At 43.1% G+C, this 26,886-nt stretch overlaps 1 protein-coding gene across 1 annotated transcript; it reads right to left on the bottom strand.

Moving 5' to 3' along the window:
• Positions 1-1,360: 1,360 nt before the first annotated feature.
• rmdn2 (regulator of microtubule dynamics 2) lies at positions 1,361-26,665 on the bottom strand. Its single transcript, XM_079230189.1, has 11 exons — positions 26,648-26,665; positions 24,835-25,289; positions 13,846-14,023; positions 13,637-13,739; positions 12,483-12,543; positions 5,480-5,555; positions 4,823-4,900; positions 3,437-3,535; positions 2,774-2,827; positions 2,562-2,642; positions 1,361-1,497 (listed from the first exon to the last, which is right to left on the bottom strand). Exons 2-11 carry the CDS (start codon positions 25,278-25,280, stop codon positions 1,444-1,446), a joined length of 1,230 nt encoding a protein of 409 aa, XP_079086315.1. The 5' UTR covers positions 25,281-25,289; positions 26,648-26,665; the 3' UTR covers positions 1,361-1,443.
• Positions 26,666-26,886: the final 221 nt, after the last annotated feature.

The following is a 26,886-nucleotide window of genomic DNA, read 5'->3' as shown; positions in this document are numbered from 1 at the left end:
TAATGTATGTTCTTCAGTACACCGATGAAGCTTTGTGGATGATACATTGTGGCCTGTGTGGTCGTAACAAGGGTGTTATTTACATTAAATAAAACCTGAGGAAAACCTTCATTGAACTTTACGCAGGATAATTAGCTGTTCGCAGCCTTCTATAAGCATTAAACCATTTGTTTTTTTGTTTTTTTCAAACTTGGCAGACCAGGTTTGGGCGTCAGCCCTTTGGATGGCCTCTCCACTTTCTCTGGCATCAGAAAAGTTCACAATAAAACAGATGGCTCGATGAAAATGACTTGAGGTTACACCGATTAAAAAACAATATCAGACCAATGATCTAAAAGGAACATGTGGAAAATCAAAAGGATTCAGGAAAATCCCTCAACAGCAAAAGAACCCTGAATTAAAAAAGGGGGAGTTTGCTCCAAAAACACCTGACGCTGCATATAACCCTTAGTGAGAGTTACAAATAAGGTTCTGCATATGTGTATGTGTGTATATATATATATATATATATATAGTCTTTACATTATTCATAAATTCTAACATGAAACATCCTGGGGCAAATGAAAGTCACTCAAACGCTGATGTATTCTCTTGTAAAAAGTCCCAGAGAGTTCCACGCAAATCAAGTCAGTGAGGGTTGTTGACTGATCCGTATCAGAGGGGTCCTGGAGAAATATTAAAAACCTCCAGCACTGTTTCAGAGTGCACGTTGTCTTCATGCTGGATAGTCAACCACCATTTGCACACAAATGTGTGATGGGAGACGCAACAACAACACAAAAAAAAAAACAGGATGGAACAGGAAGGAACAGCAAGTCCTGTGGATCAATTCATAAAATATAAAAAAAAAAGCAACCGGTCTTTGTTGTCAAGGAAATGTAGTATCCTTGAGACCCACCGGAGGGACTTTCGCTAATCACAGCAATAGATCACATGGATCAACTGGGAATACAAAAATATACACAAACAATCACACTGAAATTAATGATTCATTATTATTATTAATCAAATTTCTGTAACGAGTAAAATCAACACAAATCCACCTCACAGACTTGATTAGTAGAGAGAGAGAAAACAAATCTTCTCACCGATTTGGGACAACCAGGTGGGAATAATTAGTTTTGCACTATTGAAAAAAACAAACGTACGTACATCAGATTTAAAACTACTGAGGACGGTTCTGATATATGCCATAGTGTCACAGTGCACCTCCCTCCACTCAGAATGAATAAACACAATGGCCACACGCACACGCACACACACACGCACGCACGCACGCACGCACGCACGCACGCACGCACACACACACACACACACACACACACACACACACACACACACACACACACACACACACACACACACACACACACACACACACACACACACACACACACTTCAAAAATGTACTTCCAAAAGAAGGTGCTATGTGCAGACGTGTCCTCACACTCCAAGCAACGGGCAGAGTAATTCCAGCTCCTTTTGTGCGTCCTGATCCTGAGGGAGAAAAAAACATTTTTCAAATTCAAATTAAACGAGAAAGGTAGACTATGTCGAGTGCAAAAATATCCTCCAGTTGCGTCTGCAACGACCACTGCTGTAATTGAGTGAATGCAACCTTCAGCTGACCCTTCGCAAAGCCCCGTCCCATGCTGCTAATCTGTCAAGCTGTCTGAGCTTCAATGGATGGCAGATTTCATTTTTGGAGAAACCAAAAATTCTCAGAGAGAAGCACACGGTATGGTCTCCAATATGCATTTGAAGGATATATCAAGGATGTCAAACTGATTCAGCAGCAAAAGCGGGTTAAAACGATAAAGATAGAAGCTAAAGCCCACCGATCAGAGTGTTAAAGAGTGTTATCCTGGTGATCGAGACAGAAGACAATGACATTAGGGAACAATGCAGTTCCTGTAAAGCAGTGTTGGTCTTTATTCACCATTACAATCATTAAAGCAGCATGTGTATTCATTCAGTAGCGTAGCATAGACGAGCTAACGCTAGTTAATAATGTGCTAATGTACATGGCTAATGTTAGCTCAACCGTGTTTTTACGTAGAGACGTAACGTTTTAGAAACGTGTATATATACGGTATCTCCTTCTAACCTCTAGTTGTAGAGTTATCGTGACGCTACGCTATGATTGGTCACTCTGCGTTGGAAGTGCGTGACTAAGCAAAGGGTCAATTGACTAACAGTGTTGACAGCGCTATCAGCTGTGTGATCCCTCGTGGCACCCTACCGGCAGGGAACCAGTTATCAGCCGCCCATCAATGGCAGTACATCAAACAGGCAACAAAGGGTGTTTCGAGAAAGTGTGCGTCACTGCTACCACGAGAGGTCCTTGACTGAGCATGCAGCCACAAATCAGCTCCCAAAATATTAGGCAGTTTGGCGCAGCAGTATGCAGGATTAGCCGTGGATAGACACTCACTCACACACGCTCCCGATCGCATTATCTACTGGTGGAGATAATAATAAACTTGTATTCAACCGTGTATTAAAACCGTGTGAGCTGGCTATGAATTCAGTGGTGCAGTCGTAACAGTGATGAGGTCTACCTCTTTGGTCACAGTGTTCATTGAAGAAGCAGCTTCACACATGTTCTTGGCCTCATTCCTCCGCCCCATGTCTTTGTAGCACTGCCAGAGAAAAAGAAACAAAACCCGTCAATGCATTGTTGACTCAGTGGGATCCCACAGAACAGTGCACAGTTTGTGTCCCAAAACAAACAATGGCGATGAATGTTCAACTTCGGGTTTCTGGTACTGACCTTAGCTAGAAACACATAGTTGTGTTTGGAATATCCTGGCTGGATCTCTTCAACCTGTATTAAAATAAATTACATTTGATTCAGTTTATAAAGTGAATCTCTTCATAAAGCCAACCCAGGCATGGTCTACTGTCCTACTTGTATCATTACAGTAGTAACATTCCACTCGACTCATTCATTTGCCTCTCTGTCCCCCATGCAGCTCCTACAACCCAAACAGCTCTCCTACAGTTAGTCAAGTGCAGATAAGCACAGGTTAGAGGCTGTGGACCTGTGTAACCTTGAAGGATGTATTTGTTAAAGCTCAACAGCCTCCTCACCGGAGGCTCTCCTCCGGGTCACGGGCGACATGTTGCAACAGCGACCACTTAAATCAAATTGATGGGATACGCCAGACATGAGGAAGAGGTACAAACAGGAATATTGGCCAGGAGCAAAATCCATTTCTCCACTATATAAACATTGGAAAATGTGGGAACACGGATTAAGGCCTCTCTACGGATTGTTCGGTCGTTGTAAACTGGGTACAGGAGAGACCTGGAGGTAAGTGAACACGAGACAATCAGGGCATGTTTCATAATCAGGGCAGCTCAGGAGGGAACATGCAATCAATTAAACTGGAATAGTTTAGACTCACACCTTAAGGACTCTTTTCTAATGTACCTTTAAGAAATTCTTCAGTGCATCTTCAACTTTTGCACTCGGAGGCTCTCCAAACAACGTTGCAGCGACTTTCCTCTCAATCCAAGACAACTGAGCCACCTGCAAAACAGTCAATACCACCTCAAAGTCAAAAGGCAATTCGGCAGCTGAAAAACTGATATTCTTCTTTCTTTATCACTAATGAGCTGTTGACAATATGTGTCTTAAAGCACTTACTTTCTAAAAAAGGTCAACATTGCCTCAGGTTTCACAAAATGGTCAACTACTTTTCAACTCAAAATGTGTTAGAGTTTCTCATCAGACCGTCTTTAGGCATGGCACAGCTATCTATTGGGATATGATTATATTGTGGAGATTTTTAATTTTTTACCCATTAAACGTAAATCAACCAACAGTGAAAGCACTTTAAACAGTTCAATGGAAACAAAGTTAACAAATTATCTGGGTTTTCGTTTCCATAAAACTCCAAGCCGGTCTGGTTACATATAATTTTTCCTGGCCAGAAACACACACTTTCCCATCTGCAACTTCCCAGTGTTTCCATGACCACGGGTACTCCGTTCACCGATACTTTCCGACTCACAGAAGATGCTAACGGCCAGGAGAACGTTTTGGTCAAACATGTAATGTTCCTGCCGCACACCTTTCATCCGAGCGACGTCTAATTGCAGGTGTAGCGTTGCTTTGGCGTCATCGCGGGACCCTTCAAACGGAACCGTCGGCTGAATACAAACAGTAGATCATTGTTGAACATGAACGCACCGCAGACTCAACCCTTCGAAAATATCCGGTGTTGCCGCTGCGCTGAAAATCGCAGACCCTCACTCCTCGTCTGGTGCCACAGTGTAGGTGAGGATTACATAATTTAAGTCAGAGTAATCACTGTTGTCGGTTTGACAACTGGCACCAAGTTACGGGATAAGTAGTTGGTAAAAAGAAACAAAGAGGCGCACCAGCAGAATGTATGTAAACACCATCAGAAATTATTTTCAATATGACCCGCAGTGATTGACAGACGAGATGTGATCGCCATAGAAACAACTACCCGTTCTGAAAAAAAAAAAAAAAAAAAGAACAGAAGCCGAACAGAAACGGGATGAAAATGTCCCCCCGATACCATCTGATTTAGAGCCAACGATGGCTGGTGTTAACCTCCTGTCGCGCTTTCTGCGAATACTGCAGGGGGAAAAAATAACAAACCTTGGTGGAACTGTGGGTGGGTTAGCAAAGGAGGCACGCAGACATGTCAGCCTCCATACATTCACAGTTTGTGTGTGCTGAGAGAGATATATGTGTGTGTGCTGAGAGAGATATGTGTGTGTGTGTGCTGAGAGAGATATATGTGTGAGTGCGTGGGTGTGTGTGTGTGTTGGGAGGGTCACATACGGCGTAGCACCAGCGGCCCAGCAGGTAGTAGGACATGGGGTCTTGCGGCTTCAGCTCGATGGCTTTATCCAGGTGATCCTGCGGAGGGGGGAAGGCACACAGACACACAGACAGGGTGAAGATTTGCACTGTTGATTCATGACACGGCTGCTATTTCCACCGCCTTCTGTTCTGACCTGATCGGTCCTGCTTCACCAACCCACAAGTATTTCACAAACACCTCTCACACACGCGATCTTGTGGTGTGACCACGCACTCTGAGGCTGACACACACACCCGCCCTCGTTCTTTTTCCATTCCCCGCCCCCCTCTCTGTTTTTTTTTTTTATATCTTCCCTCTCCGGCGCTACATGGCTCTCTCTTTCACCTGTCAAGAGTTTTGCAGGTACACAGTGTTTGGGGGGGGGGCCCGCTGACAGAAGATAAAACGCTTACGTGCCGTTGTTCCACACTCGGTCTTGTCTTATGCAACCGAACGGCTGTAGGAGTGGCTTACTGTCTTAAGTGATACGAGTAGCTATTCCCCTCTCCTCGGAGTACACTGGAGAAGCAATGTTCGACGTAGAAATTAAATATGTATGCATTTATGCACAGAACAGTGCAAGAGTTTCACCAAGTAGCTGGAGAGAAACATACTGTTCCCAGACAACAATTTACCTTAAAGATGTATCCGTTCTTTATCTTGTTTTGCACCGTGTCGTATTCGGCCGTAATTCCACACATGATGGCATACCTGTGGAGAGACCGTATTATGGTGATCAGCTGCCTTTCAGGTGTCTACAGGTTGTGCTGCTCATTGTTTTCACAGGTTTGTGTGAAGAGAAAAATTATGCTTGAACTGATTTCTACAGATTTTATAGACCCAAGATGCTGGGGTGGGGGGGGGTCATCGCTGCAAAATGGCAATGACCCCCATAATTGGCAGTAAAGTAGAGCCGCTTTTTAAGAGCACAGCTGAGAAAAGTCTCCAAGAAAAATAATATAAATGCAAATAATTAAATAAATAAAAACTTCGTTCCTTTGCATGTTTTTTTCATTTGTATTTGCATCAGAAGGAATGTAGGAGTGGCAACAAAACAAATATATGGGCAATATGGCCGACACATCAATGTAAAAAACTCAAGCACTCCCAGCTGGATGTTTTTAAAAGAGAGTCTGGCGTTTTCAGCTGGGGAAAAATGCTTTGTGCGCATTAGTTCAAAAACTACGTTACTCTTAGTCGATAGTGTGACTGTATGTTAATAGAAAGCCAAAGATCCGACTGGAGGAAAACAACGCGCACTCAAAGAATTACAACGGTAGAAACCCGGCACAGGTTTTGGTTGCCCGGTCCAGACCGACCACAGTACAGTCAAGTAGTGACAGTTTTGCATTCAGTTGGGAGCGCTGCAGAGAACTTTGCTTTTCAGTCACACCACCTTTTCTCTGGGTCACTAACAATGAGAAACCGAAAGGACCCGAAAAGAAGAAAAAAAACCACCAACATGCAACCCTCTTTAACGAGACTCCTCATTAGGGCTACATCAGCGGAGATAAGCTGCTTCACCTTACTCCTTTACACACTAATTAATACGCTGACTCGGACCGGTGGGCAGGTGGAGGGCAAACAAAGAGCGATCTCAGCTTCGTGATCTGTAAGTCAGCGTGACGCTGTGGGTTTGGAGAGGAGAGGAGAGAGCTGATCAAAGTCTTTTCACCGCGTGGCTGCTTTAATCCTGCTGGTACTCTGTCAAACACCACCGAGCAACATAAATACCTTTTTATATGAAGGCTCGGCGTGTACAAAGGTCATCCGACCGTGTCGTCTGACATGGCGGTGCTGATGGTAGTTGGAATCTGCAACTGTGCGTGCGTGCACGGAGGTGTCTGACGTGTGAATGGATTTAAATGATTTTAAACAGGGCTACTGTTGTAGCTCTCACTCTTTCTGTCTCGGTCTCTGGACTGTGTTCAGGCACTGCATGCCGACTGTTGTGAAACTTGTTTGACATGATTAGTTGGTGATTACTAAAGATAATGTCGGTACAATGATTTGTTTCCCCTCATTGGCAGGAAAAAAAACTTGACTTCAGTTGAAAAAGTTCCAACCAATGACTTATAAAATTGTGAAAAAAAAAGAACAAGAACAAGAAACATAACTGGTGATTGCAATTGGGGGGAGATCATACAAACATTATTCTTTGTGCTTACCATCATTACCCCTCGTTAATGTGGGCGGTGTGTAAAATTAAAACATAAAACAAGTGCTAACCGCATCCCGCCTTAGTGCCCAGTATAATACTTGCAAAAGAAAAATACGGGCAGATAAATTACAGGCAACTGTAACCAAAAAAAGATTGTTTTATGTTTTTTATGGCAGTGCAGGCTGCCACCGGTTGGCACTGCATGAGTGAAGAGCTTCACAACATCACAGGAGCAGAGATGCTATCTGTCTGCAGTTGTGCTGCTGAACCTTCCAATGAAAACAGACTGCTGGATGTGAAGGCTTTGAGCAAATCCATCACCGGTGACTCAGTATCTGCCGCGAGGAAACTGAGCCAGGACCCAGCTGGTTTGCGCCTGGCCTCCACATTTTAATACGATTTTGAGCTCCCGTCATAAAAGCAGAAAGAGTTGCTCACGGTATCCAGCGGTGAGCAACTTTCCAACCAGCTGGATATTGTTTTGTTTTTTTAAAGTGAGAAACTTAAAGCAACAGTAGCTCAGAAATAGGTGTTGCTGGATTAAACACACAGTTAACAACTATTGGATAGATTGCCATGATAGATATTCGCATTCCATCTAGCGCCGTCATTCGGACAAACTTTCACTTTAGACCAATACTTTTGGTTTATGGCCAAATACAGTTTAACGGTGACGAACAAAAGGTCAACATGCTAACATGCCAAACTAAGAGGCTGAACACAGTAATCATAACCTGCGGCGTGCTGCCTCACAAACACGGTCAACACTTTGTCCTGTTAATACTTGCAGCACTCCAGGAATACGGATGAAACAATTAATCAAATAAATGATTATCTGTCAATCAGAAAACAGAAAATATTATATATAAATATAAATATAAAATTATGAAATATATTTCATAATTTTGGGCTGTTGACTAAACAAAACAAGCAAACGTGCCCACGCCGCAAAGTTTTTTGGCCACTGATGATTAAGCTGCAAATAAATAGCTAATGAAAAAAAAATCAATTCTTACAACCTTATGCAACATGCTGCTTTAATTATATGTAGATGAACAATACAAATCCGTATCATTCCTGATTAGTAAAAAAAATCTGTAACTATTGGACATCCCCCACAATGCTCTCTGAATCCAATTAGCCAATAATAAGAATCAATAATAATGTGATTAAATGCAATAAATGTTGCACCGTGGTGGTGATGAGATGGGGAGAGCGACTAGAGCAGCATACCAGAGGGGAACGGTTATTAGAACTGAGATCCGGCATCGCCCAGGTGAGGGCTGTGGGAGAGATTGCTCAACATCCAGGCTACCACAAGACACATCTCAAACATTATTCCACATGTAGCGATTCTGGCAGTGTTTGTGGAGAGGTATGCGTACTAGAGAGTGGCCAATGGTTTATAATAGTGTTGGCTCATCTCCGCACCTGGGCCCTGTGGAGTTGGACTGGTGGGTGTGTGTGGGGGTTTGCATTGGTGATTGTTGTCAAAGTTTGTCCCCAGCCTGAACTTCTGTCTTCTATGAATAATTTCCAGGAAATGTACGTGTTAAAATCAAATAGCAGATTTCATTATTATTTTTTTGCACCATGCGGGAGGTCACCTACTGTCATTGTGTGAAACAGCACCAGGCCTCCAGGGGAGAGGCGAAGAGAAGTGAGGGTTAGCGAGCGTATAAGAAGTGTGGAGGTGCAGAGAGGTGTGTCTAGCCTCAGGGGCCAACACTACTGTTGTTTATCCTTTCCTGTCTTCACAGAGTTGAAATACTATCTCTTCCCATCCAGAAAAGGGAAATATCAAGAGAGGGAGGAAAGGTGGGCGGCGGCAAAACATGACAGGAAGGGGGAGAGGGGGAATGAGAGGAGGACAGATCACTTAATTGCGCAAGGTTAGTCTCATGTTTGTTCAGTGAAAACAAAAAAAAAAGTGAGTGTCAGCTGCTCGGGCGGAAACCACAGATTGATTTCAGCCCTCAAATCCAAACATAGAGACCTCGTTCAAGACGGAGAGGGCCAGGCAGGACTCCAGGCTAGAACCCGTACAGACGCAGGGGCAGGAACTCGAGGAATTCAAGGACAGTCTGTGTGAAGATGCACGGGGCCCACAACCAAATGAGTCGACGGTGTTTACTTTGCAATGGGAGGTGACTGGGACTGGGAACGCTGCCAACACGGTGACACTGCCGATGTCCGCGGCAAACAGAGGCACGTGTTTGAAATTAAACTTGTCTTTGTGGAGGTCAAAGTGACCCCTGTTCCCCCACCACCATTCCCTCCCTGACTGGCACTGCCACAGGCTTCCTGCTTAATCCGCGGGTCTTTGTACCCTCAGAGAGGCCCTATAGCCAGGGATTTACATGGGCTGAATTCACACGGTGGGATCATTGGAAACGCACCTATAAACAAAGCCGGCGATACAAGAATGCAATCACATCGTCAGGCCGCTGAGATTACACAAATAGGCTTCACACTCACTGTCACGAAAGCGCCCCCATGTAACCCCACGCGAGCACACCGCGCGCTACCTCGCGCGCATATGCACACACACCGGTCGGAAACCCCCCCACATCTTACGCTTGTATCCCAACCTGTGGTGCGCACATGCAGCTCTCTGTGAAACAACATGTTTCTGTTCGGAAGCTCTATGGCAGCCACGGTTTACTGGATAAAAAATTATAAATAAGGAGGCGACAGCGTGGAGGGCTGTGGGGATGCGGATAGTGCGCCATACGGACATCACACTCATTCCTCACTGCTCTTCAAACGGCCGGTGCACGAGCTCGGTGAGGATGAAACGTGTTCTCGACTGTGTGAGGTTTGCAAAATGTGCTCCGCTTGTGGCTGCACATCAACATTTTGTCAAAGGTAAACGCTTTGGGTTATTTAGGGTTCTATGATAGCAGTCTGAGCTCTTTCACCGGGGCCTTTAACTTGGTGCTGTCGGAATAAAAACAAACTTGCAGAATGAGCCTTGCGGTCCAGTTTTTTGTGGTTCAATACATAGACTTTTGTGAATGTGGACAGGGCACTGGATCTTTTCCCCTGAAAGTTCTGATAATATATCAGTTGATATTGTTGTTTTCACATTGCAGCACAACATGAAACACTCTCAATAAGATCCCGTAAATGTGGCTACTTATATGTGTCATAGCAGATTTACAACAATAACCGTGTTAGTTACAGAGCAGTTTGAAAGCGCTGCCCTTCTGTGATTTAGAGTATGCTGTTCTACCACGTCATCAAAAATCAATATACATATACATTCATTTCAGCATAATATTATTAATTTTGTTGCACCAATTATTCGCTAGTACTATACATCTCATGCATATTTCAGTTGTACCTGCAATATTTTTCTCTGTGTGCATGTATTTTCACAGAAGGCTGTTACAAAGATGAACCTTAAAAATAATGTGTAAACCATCAGCATACAAATCATTCGTCTGGACCCGTTGCAACACTTTAGTACATTTTTATTGGGGTCGATGGCAATGGAAAAGTTCAAAGAGCCGTCCATTCACTCGGCCTTTGTAAAGAAGTCCATGGCAGTAGTTTAAGTGGAAGAGCGGGAACTGTCTGGCAGACCATCTAAACATCACCTGCCAAATTGTGACAAGCTGGGCGGCATTCAGAAAAAAACAGGTGACAGTGCGCCGATCCCGTGAGAAAAACCTAAGTAAACAGTTACCTCAGACATAAACTTCCTTGCAACACTGCCTGGCACCGTCCCCAGTCCTTGCCTCCTCCCCTCCATAAAGTGCGGCTTTACCTACTTTGCCCTGTCCATTCAATTTAGAACGCGTTTATGCTCAGTTTAAGAACCTTACAAATTCCATTAGTGGATATAGGATTAAGCATTAAGCTTTTTCAAAGCTGTTGCTCTTAATTAACTAAACAAACTCGGCCTGCAGTTTCCCTTGACGTCTCGAGTGCTGCGGTATGCGCATGAGCTAATGCTAATTATTCCCTAACGAACAGAGCATCAGGGCTGCTGGCTCGAGCAGGCGGTCTGGGTCGGTTTTTCCGCGTGAGAACTTCACACGCCCGTCGAGAGAAAGTAACCCCATTATCTCAATTACACTGGACACTAATTCAGGGAACGTAATTGATGGTAACAAATACACACACTGGGGAAACTATTACTTTAATATGAACAATTAAAACACAGCACACCGTTTTGCTGCATGAACTTCCTGTATGCTCAGTGCTCGATGTTGAACACGAGTTGAAGCAAAGCCAAGTCAAAAAAGGGCTTTGTATCGTTTTAGTTGCAGCTGCATTCGAGGTATACCTTGCAGTTGTTTTGAAACCTCAGCAGCTGCAACCTGATCTCAGTGCTGCATCTGGTGCAATCTTCATCTCGCTATTCCAGTCGTGGTCTGATTAGGAGTCAAGTTTTGACATGAGCCGTGTTTCAGATGAGGAATGCACCACTGGGGCCTGCACAAATACAGACGGGACTCATGCCATAAGGCCCACTCTTCACAACTAATTAAAAAGCAGGGGGATTTTCTCCGCTGCGTCACAGAGCAACCGGGGAAGTATACGAGGGTGAAATAGGTTCTCCCGATTTCTTTTGTCTGAGAATCACCTACAGTGGCGAAATTCCCCTTGACTCAAAGAGAGGGAATTAGCACTCTTCCAATGTTCACTACCATCAGCCAGATGCAGCAAATAAGTCGTTTGAGTTATTTTTTCTTCTGTCAATAAAGTCGACAGAACATGGAATGCAGACAGATGTGATGAGCTGGACAAAAAATATGCACCGCTGTAAATATGTACAGCTCGTCCTGTGGCGCAACCATCTACACTACACAGGAACGGTGACGGCGATAACGGAAGGCCAGTTATCGCATCGTTCCAGCGTGACCGATCGGTCGTGTTTACGTTCATCAAACTGCGAATGGATGAGGAAGGCGTGATCTGCAGGGAGGAGATGCTTGGGGGGGTAGACTGCTATTATCTTACAAACATGCAGGACTGCAAAGCGTACAGCGATGCTCTGCCACTATTTTGCTCTTTTCGTTTGACCAAATATGCACTTTTTCTTTGCATAGTCTGGTCCGTGTTGGTTTTGGGTCCAAAAGGTAAACTGATGCAATTCACATTTGATTCACTCTGTCCACGGGGGGGCGTGGGTTTTTCTGCGATATCCCTCTGTATTTGTTTGAGTCAAATTTGCTAAATTGCTCTGAGGAATGCCTGACTGAACATCCACTCAAATACTGAGGAACGGCTGCTTGAGGGCCGAAGCGTCACTCAAAAGCACAGCGCCTCACATCTACGGAAAGTACCTGTGTCTACGCTTTTATTCTGTCTCTTAGCATTTTACTGAAACAGTTTAACTGGATGAGAACGCAAACCATGGGCGATTCACCAAATGGGGCTCAATGACGGCAAGTGACGTGCCATCAAACTGAATCTGTCATTGATTTGCTTTTGAATGTGGAAGGAAGGAAACAAGGCAAACCTACCACTGATGGCTTTCAGCACACGTAGGGTTCAGACTCACAGCCTCCTCGCCGACCTTCTTCCCTAAGAGCAAAGGAAAGATAGACAACAGATAATGATGCTCCACTGGAATGCGAACTCAATTCACCCAGGACGTTCTCACGCGACAAAACAAGAGAGCGTGGATTGGAAGAGACAAAGGGGTGAGTTTGACTAGAAAACGCAACCGGATATTCATAAATAACAAAACGGCACAGGGCACCGCGTTAAAGAATACAAAAACGCAAGTGACATGAAATGCGATACAAGTTTGAAATCCTCCATCAGTCTGTGGAAACCATCTCATGCCAGCTGCACTAATAATATCGTAATGATGTTAATTATGATGCCATGTTGCTTTAAAATAGCCCTGTCAAGAAACAATGTAAAATGCATTGGCACGTTGTCTTTTCAGGAAGCACCTGGCCAGCTCTGATTAGAGGCACATTGATGAGGAAGGATTACAGAGAAACAGGTCAGTCCAGTCTGAAGTTCAGTAGAATCACAAAACAGCCTCTGTTTGAGATAATGGGGGGCGGGGGGAGCATTAGGGACTAGGTTACAAAGTCTTAGTGTAACACAAGAAAAGCACAGAAAGTCCTGGTGCCCTGCTTTGAAAAGAGCCTGTTTTGTTATCAGGAAGATGACTTTAAGACTGTAAGGTGTCCTCTTTGTCGAGTGCATAACGTGGGTACAATACACATTTTGTGCAGCAATTTCACGCGGATGGGTCAGGGTGCATTGGATGTCACAATTTTTGAGATGGCTCTAAAAAACACTTTAATTGGTGCAGGACTTTACAGTATCAATTTTGAGCAACGTAAGATGAATGTTTGATAAACTGTAGTGATAAAAGCTGAATAGAGAAAGAAAAAAAAAGAAGAAAAAATAAACCTTAAGCAATAGCTCTGGCATTCTCTCTACTGGCCAGCACGGGGCGGCGCCTCTGGTTGCAAAAAGAGACATTGTTTCTGATGATTCTCTGTGGGTCAACAACTCAAGCTAAAGTTACTGAGACCATTGCAGGAATACAGACTTTTGGGCAGCATAACAGCTGTGGTCATGACGCGATAGCATCTCATATCCAGACTGGGGATGGGTGACAAATGAGGTACAACACAATGAAGGTTTAGATTACCAGTTTCCGCATGGGTCTTCTTCTCCTCCAGAGTGGCGCTAATGTCGTGAAGATCACAGTAAGCCCGGATTAGCCGCCAAAGAAATGGTGACTTCTGTCCAAACTACAGGAGTACATCGAAGTGTTAAGACACACTGTTCCATATTGATTGAGCTACAGGATTGGCACATGTAAATGTGCCAATCGAATGTGTGCAGGAGTCGACATACCTCCTCTCTCTGCTCCAGGAGGAGGTCGAGACTTTCCCTTTTGTCTGATTCAGTGCCCTGGCGCAAGCTGTCGATCCTCTCAAGGAGGACACATAACTTGTCTGCAGGTTGTTCTTCGTCCCTCTGTTCCTCATCGCTTGGCTCTTCTTCCTCAGAGTCGGTCAGGGCGGTCATGTACCTGAAAGCACAAACGATCAAAGGAAACAACATGTAACCTTGAGTTTGCTGTCAGCGTGTGCAATTAAACTTTATTGAGGCGGAATTGAAAGGCGAACTGAACAGTGGTTCCTGACACCAAGCCAGACTGTCCACTGTCTCCATCCTGCAAGATCAGCAGGATGTGCTCCAGGAAACATCAATAGAAAGTCTAAATGTTAGACGATGGCCTGTGTCCCGGTAGCTCAATCTAAAGCTCAACTTGTGAGGTGGAATGAAAACACCTCATATCAATCAAAATCTTAAAGAGCATTTTTACAAGCCGTTTTCTGCCAGGTGCTGATTTATAAAGGATCAATCTTCGCTGCTTGTTAACACTCAAACTGCGGGCGGGTTTGTTTACATAAGTGGGTTGCTTAATTGTTTATAAATTGTAGCTGTTAAGAAACTCCTGACGTCTTAACGTGGATACCTGAAGGCTTTTTCACCCCCCAAAAAAAAGAAGAAGAAAAAAAGAGATACTTGTTTGTAGGGGAGAGGCACGCAACATTTGCGCTAGATGTTTTTATGGTGCCCTTTCAACTCCTGTAAACATGTACAAACACCCTGAGCTAACACTTAAGAAGCAGCAGCATGAAGAGCTCTATTAAAAAGATACAGGTAAAAATGAAAGATAGACAAAGGTGAAAATATGAAAAGCCTCCATTAGAGGTTGGCAGCGGCTGCATGTGCGTCATTGGTGGTTAAGGGAGTATTTTGGGCTGCGAGCCACGGCTCTGGAGGGATGTGTCAGAGCGGGCCACAGACAGAACCAACAGGTGCCCCGTGCCGGAGGCTGCTTGCCGACTCCGCCCCATAACTCACACCTTCGAACCTGAAGGTGCCGTGATTACAGTAGTAACATGAGGGCATTTGAGCTGAAGAAATGTTCTACTCAGTCAAAAGAAAGGAGCCGTCATAAATACCTCGCCACGTCTGACAAAGTCAACAACACGAATGAGGTAGAGATGAAAAGAATCCTGTCCTACTTTACTTTGATAATAAACTGTTTTAAAGCTTGTATATTAAACAGTCTGATACGAACAATGGATCAAAGGACTTGCTTCCTCTGCCCCCAAGAGGCCAAAACATAGTTTTTACCGTATACAAGAAGTGGACGTAGTCATCGTGACATCACCCATTGGTTGGTGGACTTTGAAGCCTTGAGATCGGCGTCCAGGCCATCGGCATTTTGGAACACGACCGTCGCCGTCTTGGCTTATTTTTGCAACCTATGGACGTACGTTACCATATTTGGAGTGCGGAGGAGTGACGTAGAGACATAATTTAACAATCGGACATCGTGCTGTTTTGAAGGAGACGAAAGAAGTCGCCACCAGCTGGCCAGTAGAGAGAATGCACGTTTTAACAACACTTCCGCATTGGATTCACGCGGCAGAACTCGAATTTGGTAAATGCAGGTGTCAAAAGAACCTATTTAACTTTCACTGAACAGCAGCCACTGTGGTCACAAGTGAAAATTACAAGACGACGGCTGAAGATACAACGTAGCGTAACAACAGCACAAGCAGATATGAGTCATAATGTCTGGGATCTGACTCAGTAATGTCAGTGAAACAAACATCTTTCCAAACATGGGCACCAAGCTGATACCAGACCGAGTAAGGCGATGGCTCCAAAACGCCCGACTCTTGAACTGAGCAGTGGTGCATTTTATTGGTTATGAATTTAACTTTTCAAAAAGATTGTGTTATCAAAAATGACGTATTCTCCCTTGTATAAAAACAGATGAAACTAGAATTACCGCCTCACGGCTGTACACCTCCGCCAACCAGTCAAGTTGCAGTTTACATCCACGGCTGTCCAAAATGTCATCACTTCCTCACACGACATTTGTGTAGAATTGTCCTAATTAGCCTATGACTTCTTGGGTTATGACCAAACTGTAAAACGATTGTACTCCAAATCCAGAAACTAGACTTTACTGTGTCTTTACTTTAATCTCTATCTGTGTTTATACCGTCATTTTGAAATAGTGTGCCAAAGCCGTTCAACAATCCCCCTCTCTGCACTAACCCCTGAGTAAACCTAAAAACCTGCAGGCAAGGCTCAAACCATTTATTGGCCAACACACCCAAGCTTAAAAAATTAAATAAAAAAAATGTGTGAACTTTTGTGTTTGCACTGACTGTTGCGGTCTTGCTTTTTTTGTCTGCCCGCACCATATTACTGCCTTGCAACAGACAGGCATGGTGTGACTGCAGCAAGATAAATCAGATTATGTGACTTGTGTCATTCATTCACTCCCTAATTCATTCATCCTTTTGTCCTTTTATTCATTCAGCAGTTTGGTTCCTGCCTCCCTGCAGTTATTTACTCAGCGAAGCTGGAGAGACAGGCAGCGGAGTACTCAGTGTTCAGCGCATTCCTGTCACGCCATTCCACGGCTCATGAATCACTTGAGTTGAAAGAAAAAGAAGCCAAGGATCTATTTGCATTAGTGTGTGTGTGCGCTTGTGTAGTGTAAATATGTTTGTGCAGGAAACATTGTTGCCCTTGCAATGTTCCTAGCGGTCTAAATATTGTCATTAGCATTTCAACACTGACTAAGTACATAATATCCCAGCAGGCCCTTCTGTGACTCACACATGAAAAGAAATATAATGTGATGCTGGCAAATTCAGTTTGGAAGGGCAGAAATAAACTGTTCACAACGTGCAAAAAAACTAAATTGACAAGACGATAAAGAAAAATGGAAAACGGTAGTGGAAGCACATAAACAGTGAGCGGCAGGGCAATGACCTTTGACTTTCTGAGTTGATACTCTTGGTGCATATTCAGCGGTTGACATTGGTCGTGGTCATTCCATCATGATCAGCGGCCGGATCTTCTTGGATGCACTCGGGTATTACACATAATAGTAAACAGACCCGGGACAGAAGATACTCTATAGCGAGGATGATGCACTACAATCCCTCCCAATGGTTTCAAATGGTTAACACTTCCTGTCTCAAGTGGGCGTGGTCATTGTGGTCATCGTGTGGATGGATGAAAGCAGACTGAGGTACAGTAGATTTGCATAGTTCCTTTTTCCACATGATTTGTCTGTCTGAAAAATGCCATTTTAGTCTCAGAATGTTTGAAAGATATGTAGCTTGTGAAAACCTGTGTGACACAGATACAGGAACCGTCTCTGCTGAGAACTGCGGCAACAGAATGGGACCAATTGACCGCATAAACCGCGGATCCAAACCAGTACGAGCCCCAGGTCTGGTATTGGGTCCTAGGGTTCAGGTGGACCTGAAAAGACCTTTATTTATACCTCTGGCCCATTCAGACATTTCATTTGTAGTATTGATGGAGTGGTTGAAGCCATAATAACCTGACAATTTTTTAAATCCATTTATCATTAGCAAGAAAAAAACACCACACATTACGATATCACAAATGTGAGCAGATGCTATTTTCCATTAGATTGCATTGACTAAAAATGTAAATCATGATGATTATAATAGATCAGGCATTTACCTCTATGGACACATATCTTAAATAAAGGTATTCCAGTAATATAGCTCTTCTACCATACAAGAAGTATTCCAATATCCATGATTGAAAGAACTGCAATATTTGTTTTTATCTTCCACTTTGTGTCGTACAGCTCCCCATGCTGTTTACCCTCTACACACTTGGTAAAGTCAAAGCCTGCACAGCTTTAACCTTCATTTTCAACATCCTGTGTGCTCACTAGAGGAGATCAGCATACAGACCCCAAGGGGCAATGAAGGGATCTCTCAATGGAGCTTCGCAAAGGCAGTCTCTGCGGTTACACAGTTCAAAACAATCCTGAGTTACCATCCCAACATCAGCGGGTCTTGGAACACGCAGCCCAGCTTATTCAGCCTGTGTAGCACTGGTGACAGGACCAATGAAAGCCCGCTCTACAACAATGACTGACTGACTAGAGAGCCCCCCCTCCCTCCCCCCAAATCACAATCCCTGATCACCACCTAGCTGAGAATAGCACTGCATTTCTAACTATGCAAACTATACAAAAGTAATAAAGTGTGGGGGTGGGGGGAATAAAAAAAAAATCATGAATTTGTCACAGACTCATGATGACACAGCGAGGAAATAATGAATGCACTAATTCCACTTGAGTGTTCGTTCCATAACACAGATTCAATTCTAATGGTGACCTTAAATAGCACTGCTATTTGGATGTTGCAATGCTTTGTTCCTAAAATAGCAAGAAACAAATGTTTTTGTTGTTGTATGCAAACAACAATTGACTTGTAACTTTGCCAAAAGAACTAGATCTTATGAACGGGAGGCAGGATGACATCGACTCTTACAGAGAATGAATCTCAGGAAATAAGAAAGAAAAAAGAGACGTGGTTGATGAGGGTGACCTAAATAAAGGTTTGCTCCTCTAATAATGGCAATAATATATGTTATAATAATAGTAATAATAAAGTCTGCAATGACCACTGTTGTAATGTTCATCTCACGCAGTGGACGCGCTCTCATTTAAATCGATGCAGCTGTATGGCTCTGTGCGCTCACACATCAGCGGTTTCTACCGGCTGGTTAAGAGGAGTGCAGACTCAGCGGTCAATGACTTGGTGGGTCCGTCACTTGGATCGACAAATTTCAAAAACAAGTTGATCCATCGCTAATACAACAAAAATGATATCCAAAAATCTACAAAAAGGAGTCGAGGTTGTGGGAGCACAGAAAAGCCTGCGTTGGCCATTGACGTGAATGGGAGCTGTGGGTGGCCAGAGTCAAACCCGACAGACAGCTTGACGTGTCGGCATATACATTGTACACACGAACCATCGCGTTTACAGGGAAGTTTTGACTAAAGCTTTTAATCACAAAGTAGACAATGAGCTCCCTTTTCTCTTTCTAAACATTTCCGTGCGAGTTGATCGGGCTTGCCCGTTACCAAACAAAACTTCTGCTTAAATCAACAACTATCCAATGTCATAAATGCAATTTTTTTTTTTTTTAAGAAAAAAAAAAAGAAGCGGTAATGTCCTTGAGCTACAGTGACATGATGTGAATAACCTCAGTGGGAGCTGTTCAAGAAATTACAAGTTCCGACAAGACACTTTTTGACGAGGCCTCTGACAGCTTGGCACACAAACGGGATGATTGATGGGTCTCCTTGCCTTCAGAGAGGCAGCGCCGAGGAAGCCGTTATGACACACGAACGGAATAAACAGCTGGAACTTGCAACCCCTTCGGTCTGCGTGGTCTCCGTTTTGCTCGACACCACCCCTGCTCTATAATTTTGACGTTGTGTCACACTGCTTGTTCCGAGCATTTCTGCAGGAGTAACATGCATCACTACACAGACAGAGGCCGGAGGTACGCTGCCTTATCAGAGCAATTTGGTAACATTGGTGGAAATATCTCTGCAAGCACACAGGACAGTTTTTATTTAAAAAAAATATTTCAACACATATATTGGAGAACCTTTAAGCTTACAAAAGCAATCATCTCCAGGAGAGTATAAACACAAGTCTTTGCCAATTCATGACGTGCATCTCTCTTAGTCTGCAGCAGGGCTTGCTGTAGGATTTGTTGAAGGCCCTGTTCATACTTGCACAATGCCCCCTGTTGGAAATCTGCTCCTACAAAAGGCGCTATTTACAGTTGAGAAAGTTTAGTAAACTCAGCAGTTTAAGATGTGTTTTACTCCATTCTCCATCATTATTAGAGATAGTAATATTCATAATTATTAGAACTGACGACCTGCGGTTCAAGTTTTGATGCCGTAAAATGTTCAACTGAGACGTTCGCAGCCTTGCATTTTGCACCCAGCCATAAATGCACGAGTCTCGCTGATTTTAAATGTATTCTTAAGGCTTTGGATGTCAACAAACATGCAATAACTATTACACAACACCTGAGCATCAGTGCTCTTATGGGGATATCGTGTGGAGATACTGTTCTCCAAAGACTTCCAAGCCAGCCGAGCAGACATGAAGAGCCCTTTAAATGGATGTGAGGATTATGGGGTGTACCTGGCTCCTCCGGGGGTGGGGGGGTTTCACACATGCCCTAAGGGGCTGGAATTTCTTTACCACACCATTCCCAGTAACCACCCTGCACGCTCTGCTCGAACAAATAACAGAGCGGCAGGACAGGCTCTTTAATTATGGGAGCAGTGTGCGTGGTGTGATTTCTTTTAAAGCACAATAACCCTGGCTGTAATTAAGAGCATTTGATGCAGCCCGACGACTGTCACTCAAAACCTGCGAGCCACATATGCTGGAGGGCAGTCCTATACGCTTCCACCTGCTCCTCCGGCCAATGAGGTTGGCGCGGGTAACACAAGTAGAGGGAGGTTGACCTGAAATGTTTATCAGTCATAAAAGGAGACTCATACGATACGGTGCTATATTACCCGTGTATGAGCCGTCTTGCTTCCAATGTCAACAAGCCAACATGACCAGCAATACTTTTTTTGAGCGTTATTAGTCCTTTTTCATGCCAGTTATTTGGCCTCATGTCACACATTTTGTAGTAAGTAAAAAGAATGTGTTGTGTGTGTGTGTGTGTGTGTGTGTGTGTGTGTGTGTGTGTGTGTGTGTGTGTGTGTGTGTGTGTGTGTATCTGGTTGCATTTGAATCTAAAGTACCTAGCTTCTTTCCTGGTATAAAAAACATTAAAACATTTTTTATTTTAAACGCCCTGTAGAAACGCTCTGAGATAACACAGACAAAAAAACAGCACACTCAATAATTACCCAGGGTGCACCGGTTCATTTGGCTTACTTTATGTTGTTTTAGTTGTAAAAAAAGCGCTCCGAGGCAATTGATTAATCATTGCGAGGGCAGAAACAGAGATTGGATCTAAGGCTCACTGGGCATGCCTAAAACCTGTGTGTTAGGGTGTAAAGGCAGCTGAGTGTCATAATGTTTTCTTGGCACTTCACATGTTCTACTTCCTACACAGATGAAGCAAAGTTCAAATCAAGTTGAGTACTCAAGGGGCGGCCGCAATGTCCATCCAAATCCTTGTCCTGCATCACCCAAACAATTCGGTATATTTGGTCGTGTCCAATAAAAACTGAAGTCTTCCCCGGCTATTGAAAACATTAAAGCACTGGCGTAATCACCATCATTTAACTGTTGGTGTTTGCTTTTATGAGATCATGAGATTCAAAATGATAGTCCATTCAAAAGAAACACATCTGTTGTTTATGTTAACTGTGGATGGCACAAGTTCAAGGCATTTGGGTGTGGATGGAGGTGGATGACTGGGCATGTAGTGCTTGATTAGTCTGCTGTTCTCTGCATGCACCTGAAGGCAAATGTACATACTGCCAGGACTATAATTTAGCAAATAAAGTGAGCAGAGTTAGCCTGTTGAACTAGGAGGGCCAGGAGATGTTTTGGATTCACATACCGATCTAATGAGACTGTTAAAGGGATGAGACTGTTAAAGTGAAAATAAGTTGAAATCTCTTTACACTTCGCCACCTGTTGAGATAGTTATCTGTTGCTTCTCTATCTTGTGTTTATCTACTGGAATCAATTACATTAAGAAATGACAAAAGCCTGTCTGATGGCATTTTGTGGCTGAAACCGATGCTGATAATTTGCAGTAAAAAAAAAGAAGGAATAATAGAGATGCAAACCGTTTTTTTGTGATCACAACAAAGATAGTTATTTACAGCTTTTCTGAAACCCCCGGCACAAAGATCTGCTCATCTATATGTTGTGCCAACTGATGAGCAGCAGCTAAGTATTGTAAACAGTGGAGTCTGCTGGACAAACCATGTATTGATGACACTGATTCGGGATTATTACGAGCACAGTTTCTTCTAGGGATGGACCGATTTGGCTTTTTCAGCCCCGATACCTCCCTGATACCTTTGGGCTTTGGATATCGGCAGATACTGAGTATAGATCCAATACCAGTGTTTAATTATTCAGCTGTAAGTGACTAGGATAATTATTTTATGTGTAAAGCGACATCACGTTTGACCCAAACATTGCTTCCCGAACTTCATAAAACTAAATGCAACAAATAAATATACAGATATAAACTTACTGAGATACTTACTGATGACCTGAAAAATGTTGTACTCGTTTAATATCAGAATCCATATTCGTATGTCAACATAATCTATGGTAAGACTACTAAAAGTTGAAATGTTATGCTTGTGAATTGAGTCATCACAAAAATCTCAATCACTCTCAATGACTCCCTCATTACCCCATGATCACAGCTGGGTAGAAACTAATCATTAGTTAGGGAAACTTCATACTTCAATATACATACAATAAAACACCAAAGTGTTCTCTTTTGTTTTAATTAAGGCGACGACCTTACACATGCAGCCATGCACCGCAAATCCATTTCTGTCCTTCTTTATCACGTTCATCAACACGGAAGAATAGTGCAAGTCTGTCTTCTGTATCCATACTGTACGCACTGAAATGAGGTCACTGTCTAAGACTGAGCACTTGGGGCAAACTAAAGTAAATGATAACTATGACTCAAAATTGATCTGAAATCAGTGCAGGTTCAAAATCTGGAGCTACAACTTGAAAATGAGAGAAGGTATTTGTCAAAGATTCTCTGTATGAATGTATATATATATATATACACATATATATATATATATGTATATATACGTATATATATATATATATATATATTCTATGTACGGATGTTACTTTTTCTTTTCGCAAATCACACTGAATTGCTCCTGTATACGCCGCTCGGCTCGGTGATCGCCACATCTGGGTGATGCGATCAAATGTGCATCCCTCAATGAGTTTTCATTCACAAACTCAACATTGGTGGAGCAACGCCGGCACACCATCCTCGTCTTGCTAGTGATGGAAGGTGCTGTGCCGAGGCCTCGGAGCGCTTGTCAAGTAATCCAGGGAGTTTTCTGAGGCACGAATCAAGACTTCTAGCGTTTTGCACGAATGACGTGATTGATGTCGTCCGAAGCTGAAACATGTTGAGAAATTATTGTTCCTGAATAAAAACAAAATGAAGTCTCCCTTCTGCATTACTTTCCGAGTTACACACGTACATCTGCTACTTTTGTTTTGTTTTAGATGCAGATGCATTATGGATTCCCTAACAGCCGGAGCGGGTGCATGTAAAATCGGGGGGGAAAGAAATGAATTAGGGCTGCAACGAACGATTATTTTAATAATCGATTAATTGGTTGATTATTTTTTTGATTAATCGATGAATCGGATAAAAAAGCAAAAAAACATTCATTTCCAACCCGTTGTTCAAAAACAGAAGTGACAGTGCAAATTCACAGTGCAAAACATGTTCAGAAAGCACAAACAGGTTGCTCCTTGAACATCCCCGAGCTGTTAATTAAACAAATTAGATTAAAATGGACTAACACTAAAAACATACACATGTATGCTTTACATCTGCCTTTTTACTGTAATTGATCTCCTTGGAGTAGAGGATGCTTTAGCATGCCCTGCTTTATCAATATGTATGAAACACTGGGACAGTGGGAAGCTGTACTGCTCCTCTCACGTCTGTTTGGACCGAAACCTCCAGGCCCAGCTCCACCTCAACTGAACCAGACCGGGGGGTTACGGCATGTTTCACCACGTTACGGTTTTCTACAAGCAAGACTGAACTGTAACGGAACATAACGTAACTTTAACGACAATACCAGGGCTCTCAAGTGTCACGCATTGAGCGTGACTGTCACGCATTTCGGTCTTAAGTCACGCCCTCCCGCCGCACATCGTATTTCTCACGCTGAAAAAAAACTCTAGGCTATTTAATGTGCCGCAGCGCACAAACATGACCTGGTCGCGCTGCCCTCACCATGGAGGAATCAAGCACGTCTCCCCCGAATCCCCTGCCAATCAATAAAAAGAGATGGGCGACACGAATAGCCAATCAGAAAAACGTATCTGTTGTATCTGGGTGAAATGTAATCCCGGCCGCGCCTCCGTCCGGGGGGAGAGAGAGATAGATGTCACGCTTACCTGTCTTAAAAACTTGAGAGCCCTGCAAAACACAATCCAAACACGTTAGCTAACGTGCTAGCAAGCTGACTAGCTTCCATTAACAACAAGTTTGAGGGAAATAAAGCTGCTGTAGACGCTTAAGGCTTAACGCTGGTTGGCCAAGACTCGACACGTCACATCCAAGATGTTCTATTTTTGCTAAGATCACGACTTCAGCGTTTCTCAGTCTCTCACTCCAATCTCAGACACGCTGGCGGCTCTGCGCTGCTCTTTTTTTTTTCTCCGCGACTTTATGACTGCCGTAATAATCGCGCGACACAACGAATCGATAATGAAATTCGTTGCCAACACTTTTGCTAATCGATTTTTATCGATTTTATCGATTCGTTGTTGCAGCCCTAAAATGAATCCATTACAGTGTGTGATTTGTGTACAAATTGATAGAAAGTGTGATAAAGATACTGAATTTTGAGCACAGGGTGTTGTGGCAAATTAATGATTGTCATTGGGGCAACAATCCAAAGTACTGGCTGTGATCAAAGGTCCTTGTCTGCCATGTTATAATAATACTTGGTTTACAAGTTAGCTAGGGACCAGATTTAACAATTGTTATTATTTTGTGTGAGTGTGTCTGAATCCTGTAATTTTAATGGAATACTTTAAAATCCTATGTTTGTGTGTGTAAGGGGGGTGCAGTTATGACTTTTGGGCCTTGCTCAGAGGGAGGCAATTTAATAAAACACATCACTGATGTAGAATATGTTGCAACAAAGGTGCGTTTGGACAATTTGAAAGAATCTGATGTGAGCGTGGTGATATATGCAAGGATACATTTTGGAGAAACTGTACTCACCCTCCCTCACTCTCGGCTTCCTCAGAGCTTCGCCCCCCAGCTCTGGCCCCAGCAATGGCGCCTGCAGCCCTTTTCCTTCGCGTTGGCGTGGTCCTGTGGAGAGGGCTGACTCGGCGCACCTCATCACGTCCCCTCAGCTCCTCTCTGACTTGGTCCTGCAGCGTCGGCAGAGCATTCTTCAACGACTTCATCTCATCCTTCAGCTCGGACACACACTGGATCAGGGCCTCAAGGCGCTCCAGCACCTCAGCCTGACCCCCGGGCAGACTTGGGCTGCCAACCAACATGACGCCGTTGCCCTGAACATTAGTGCTGTTGCGGTAGTATCGTGGCCACGAGCCTCTTTGCCTCGACCTGAAGCCCTGGTAAAGCACCACAGCCAGCCCAATGCCAGCCACTCCAGCCAACGCTCCCAGAACCGGCACCTTGCTGTCTGCCGCAGCCATCCTCCAGGTCTGTGGAGAACAGACAGAAATAGAAAGCAAGGAAAGTGTATAATGAATAGGTTTAAAGATTACTTTGGCAATTAATAAAAAAATGATAAGAAAATAGTGAAAAGATGATGCCTTCAAATTACTTTTTTTTCTGACAAACAGTACAAAACCCAAATATATATCAATTAACAGTGACAAAACAATGAGAAGATGCAAGTCCTCACATTTGAGAAGTCGTAATCTATTTATTTAAAACATGTTTGTCTATTGTCAATCAACTAAGCGACTGATTTTGTTAGTTCAAAAAAATGCATTTCAATTTCTTCTGAGTGTAAATAAAGAGCTGACTTGTTTCAGATTTATATATATATATATATATATATATATATATATATATATATATATATATATATATATATATATATATATTTGTATCATCTGATGTTAATACATAACTCTGTATCAACTGATAATCAGTTCTATGAAGATACTATTTGGTTTATGATCTACCAGTTTGAGTGTGTTCAGTTTGCCATTTTGCATTAGGTAATATAGTGTTGTATTATTGTTGCAATGGTTGCTCAGTAGCCATAACTGTTAATAGCAGCAGAGTATAATCAAATGAGAAATAATAACAGTAAAAATGAGTTAAATATGTAGTCAAAAGTACATTTGTAGTTACTAAAATGAGCCGACAAAACGATCTGTCAGGCAGTGACCTTCTACTTTTAACCCAATAGCACCATGTGTACTCTCGATGGATAACAGGAGCAGAGTCCGCTGCTTATTACCTCAGAGCTACATACTTCACGGTTTTCAAACAATTACTAGGTTACACACAGGTTATTACATGCAGAGAATACTGACTAAAGAGTCTGTCAACTCAGTGGGAAGCACAAGAACACAGCAACGTGTGGCTGCATACACGTCATCTGTGTTAGGACATCATTCTTTCTGTGTGTCCTCGAAATGCTTCCTGTCTATTGCGTCGAAGCAAAAGCATATCACCTAACTAGTACCTACTGGTACTATGGTAGTTTAACCTAAACTATGATCTTTTACTAGCGTTAAACCTAACCAAATGGTTTTGCTGCCTCTGACTGTCGGGGGTCTCAAGCATGCGTCATCATTATTAATTTCATATTGTCATTGTTAAGCCTAAATATGTTAACCTAATTAGCGGCCAGTGACAAAAGTCACGCGAGCTAAAAGTCGCCAAACATTGGGCTAACACTCGAGAAAAATAAATTTACTCGCGGAGGTTAAACGGTTATAACGCGTTATATGCTAGCTTTCAGAAATACAGTATCACAAAAACACGTTATAGAAACATGTTGTCTCTAAATAACACAAAAAAATGACCGTTTTAGAGCCCTTACTGAACAGGTAAGAGTGGAGGCACCTCTGTTGTAATGACAGCTTACTCGTGTAACCGCCAAAACATTCCGTGTGTGCTCCGGCGCCACAAGGATGAGTTCCGGGCTCCGTGGGTATCCTCACAATGTTAATTACTTACGGCTTATTGCCAATAAATCATCAGCAAAAAAAAGCAATGAATCATTAAAATCTCATTATTTGACCTAAGTTTATCCTGTTATGAACTCCGGTCTTTTAAATG

Source organism: Taurulus bubalis (genome assembly GCF_910589615.1).
Source record: "Taurulus bubalis genome assembly, chromosome: 14".
NCBI lineage: Eukaryota > Metazoa > Chordata > Actinopteri > Perciformes > Cottidae > Taurulus > Taurulus bubalis.
This window is presented reverse-complemented; position numbering and strand designations above follow the sequence as displayed.

Excerpts from the sequence above, each read along its gene's own strand:
- rmdn2 (XM_079230189.1), bottom strand. The coding sequence starts at position 25,280 with ATGGCTGCGGCAGACAGCAAGGTGCCGGTTCTGGGAGCGTTGGCTGGA. Across the intron at positions 13,740-13,845 it reads TCCTGGAGCAGAGAGAGGAG|TTTGGACAGAAGTCACCATT; the intron begins GTATGTCGACTC and ends GTACTCCTGTAG. Across the intron at positions 2,828-3,436 it reads CACTGAAGAATTTCTTAAAG|GTTGAAGAGATCCAGCCAGG; the intron begins GTACATTAGAAA and ends ATTTTAATACAG.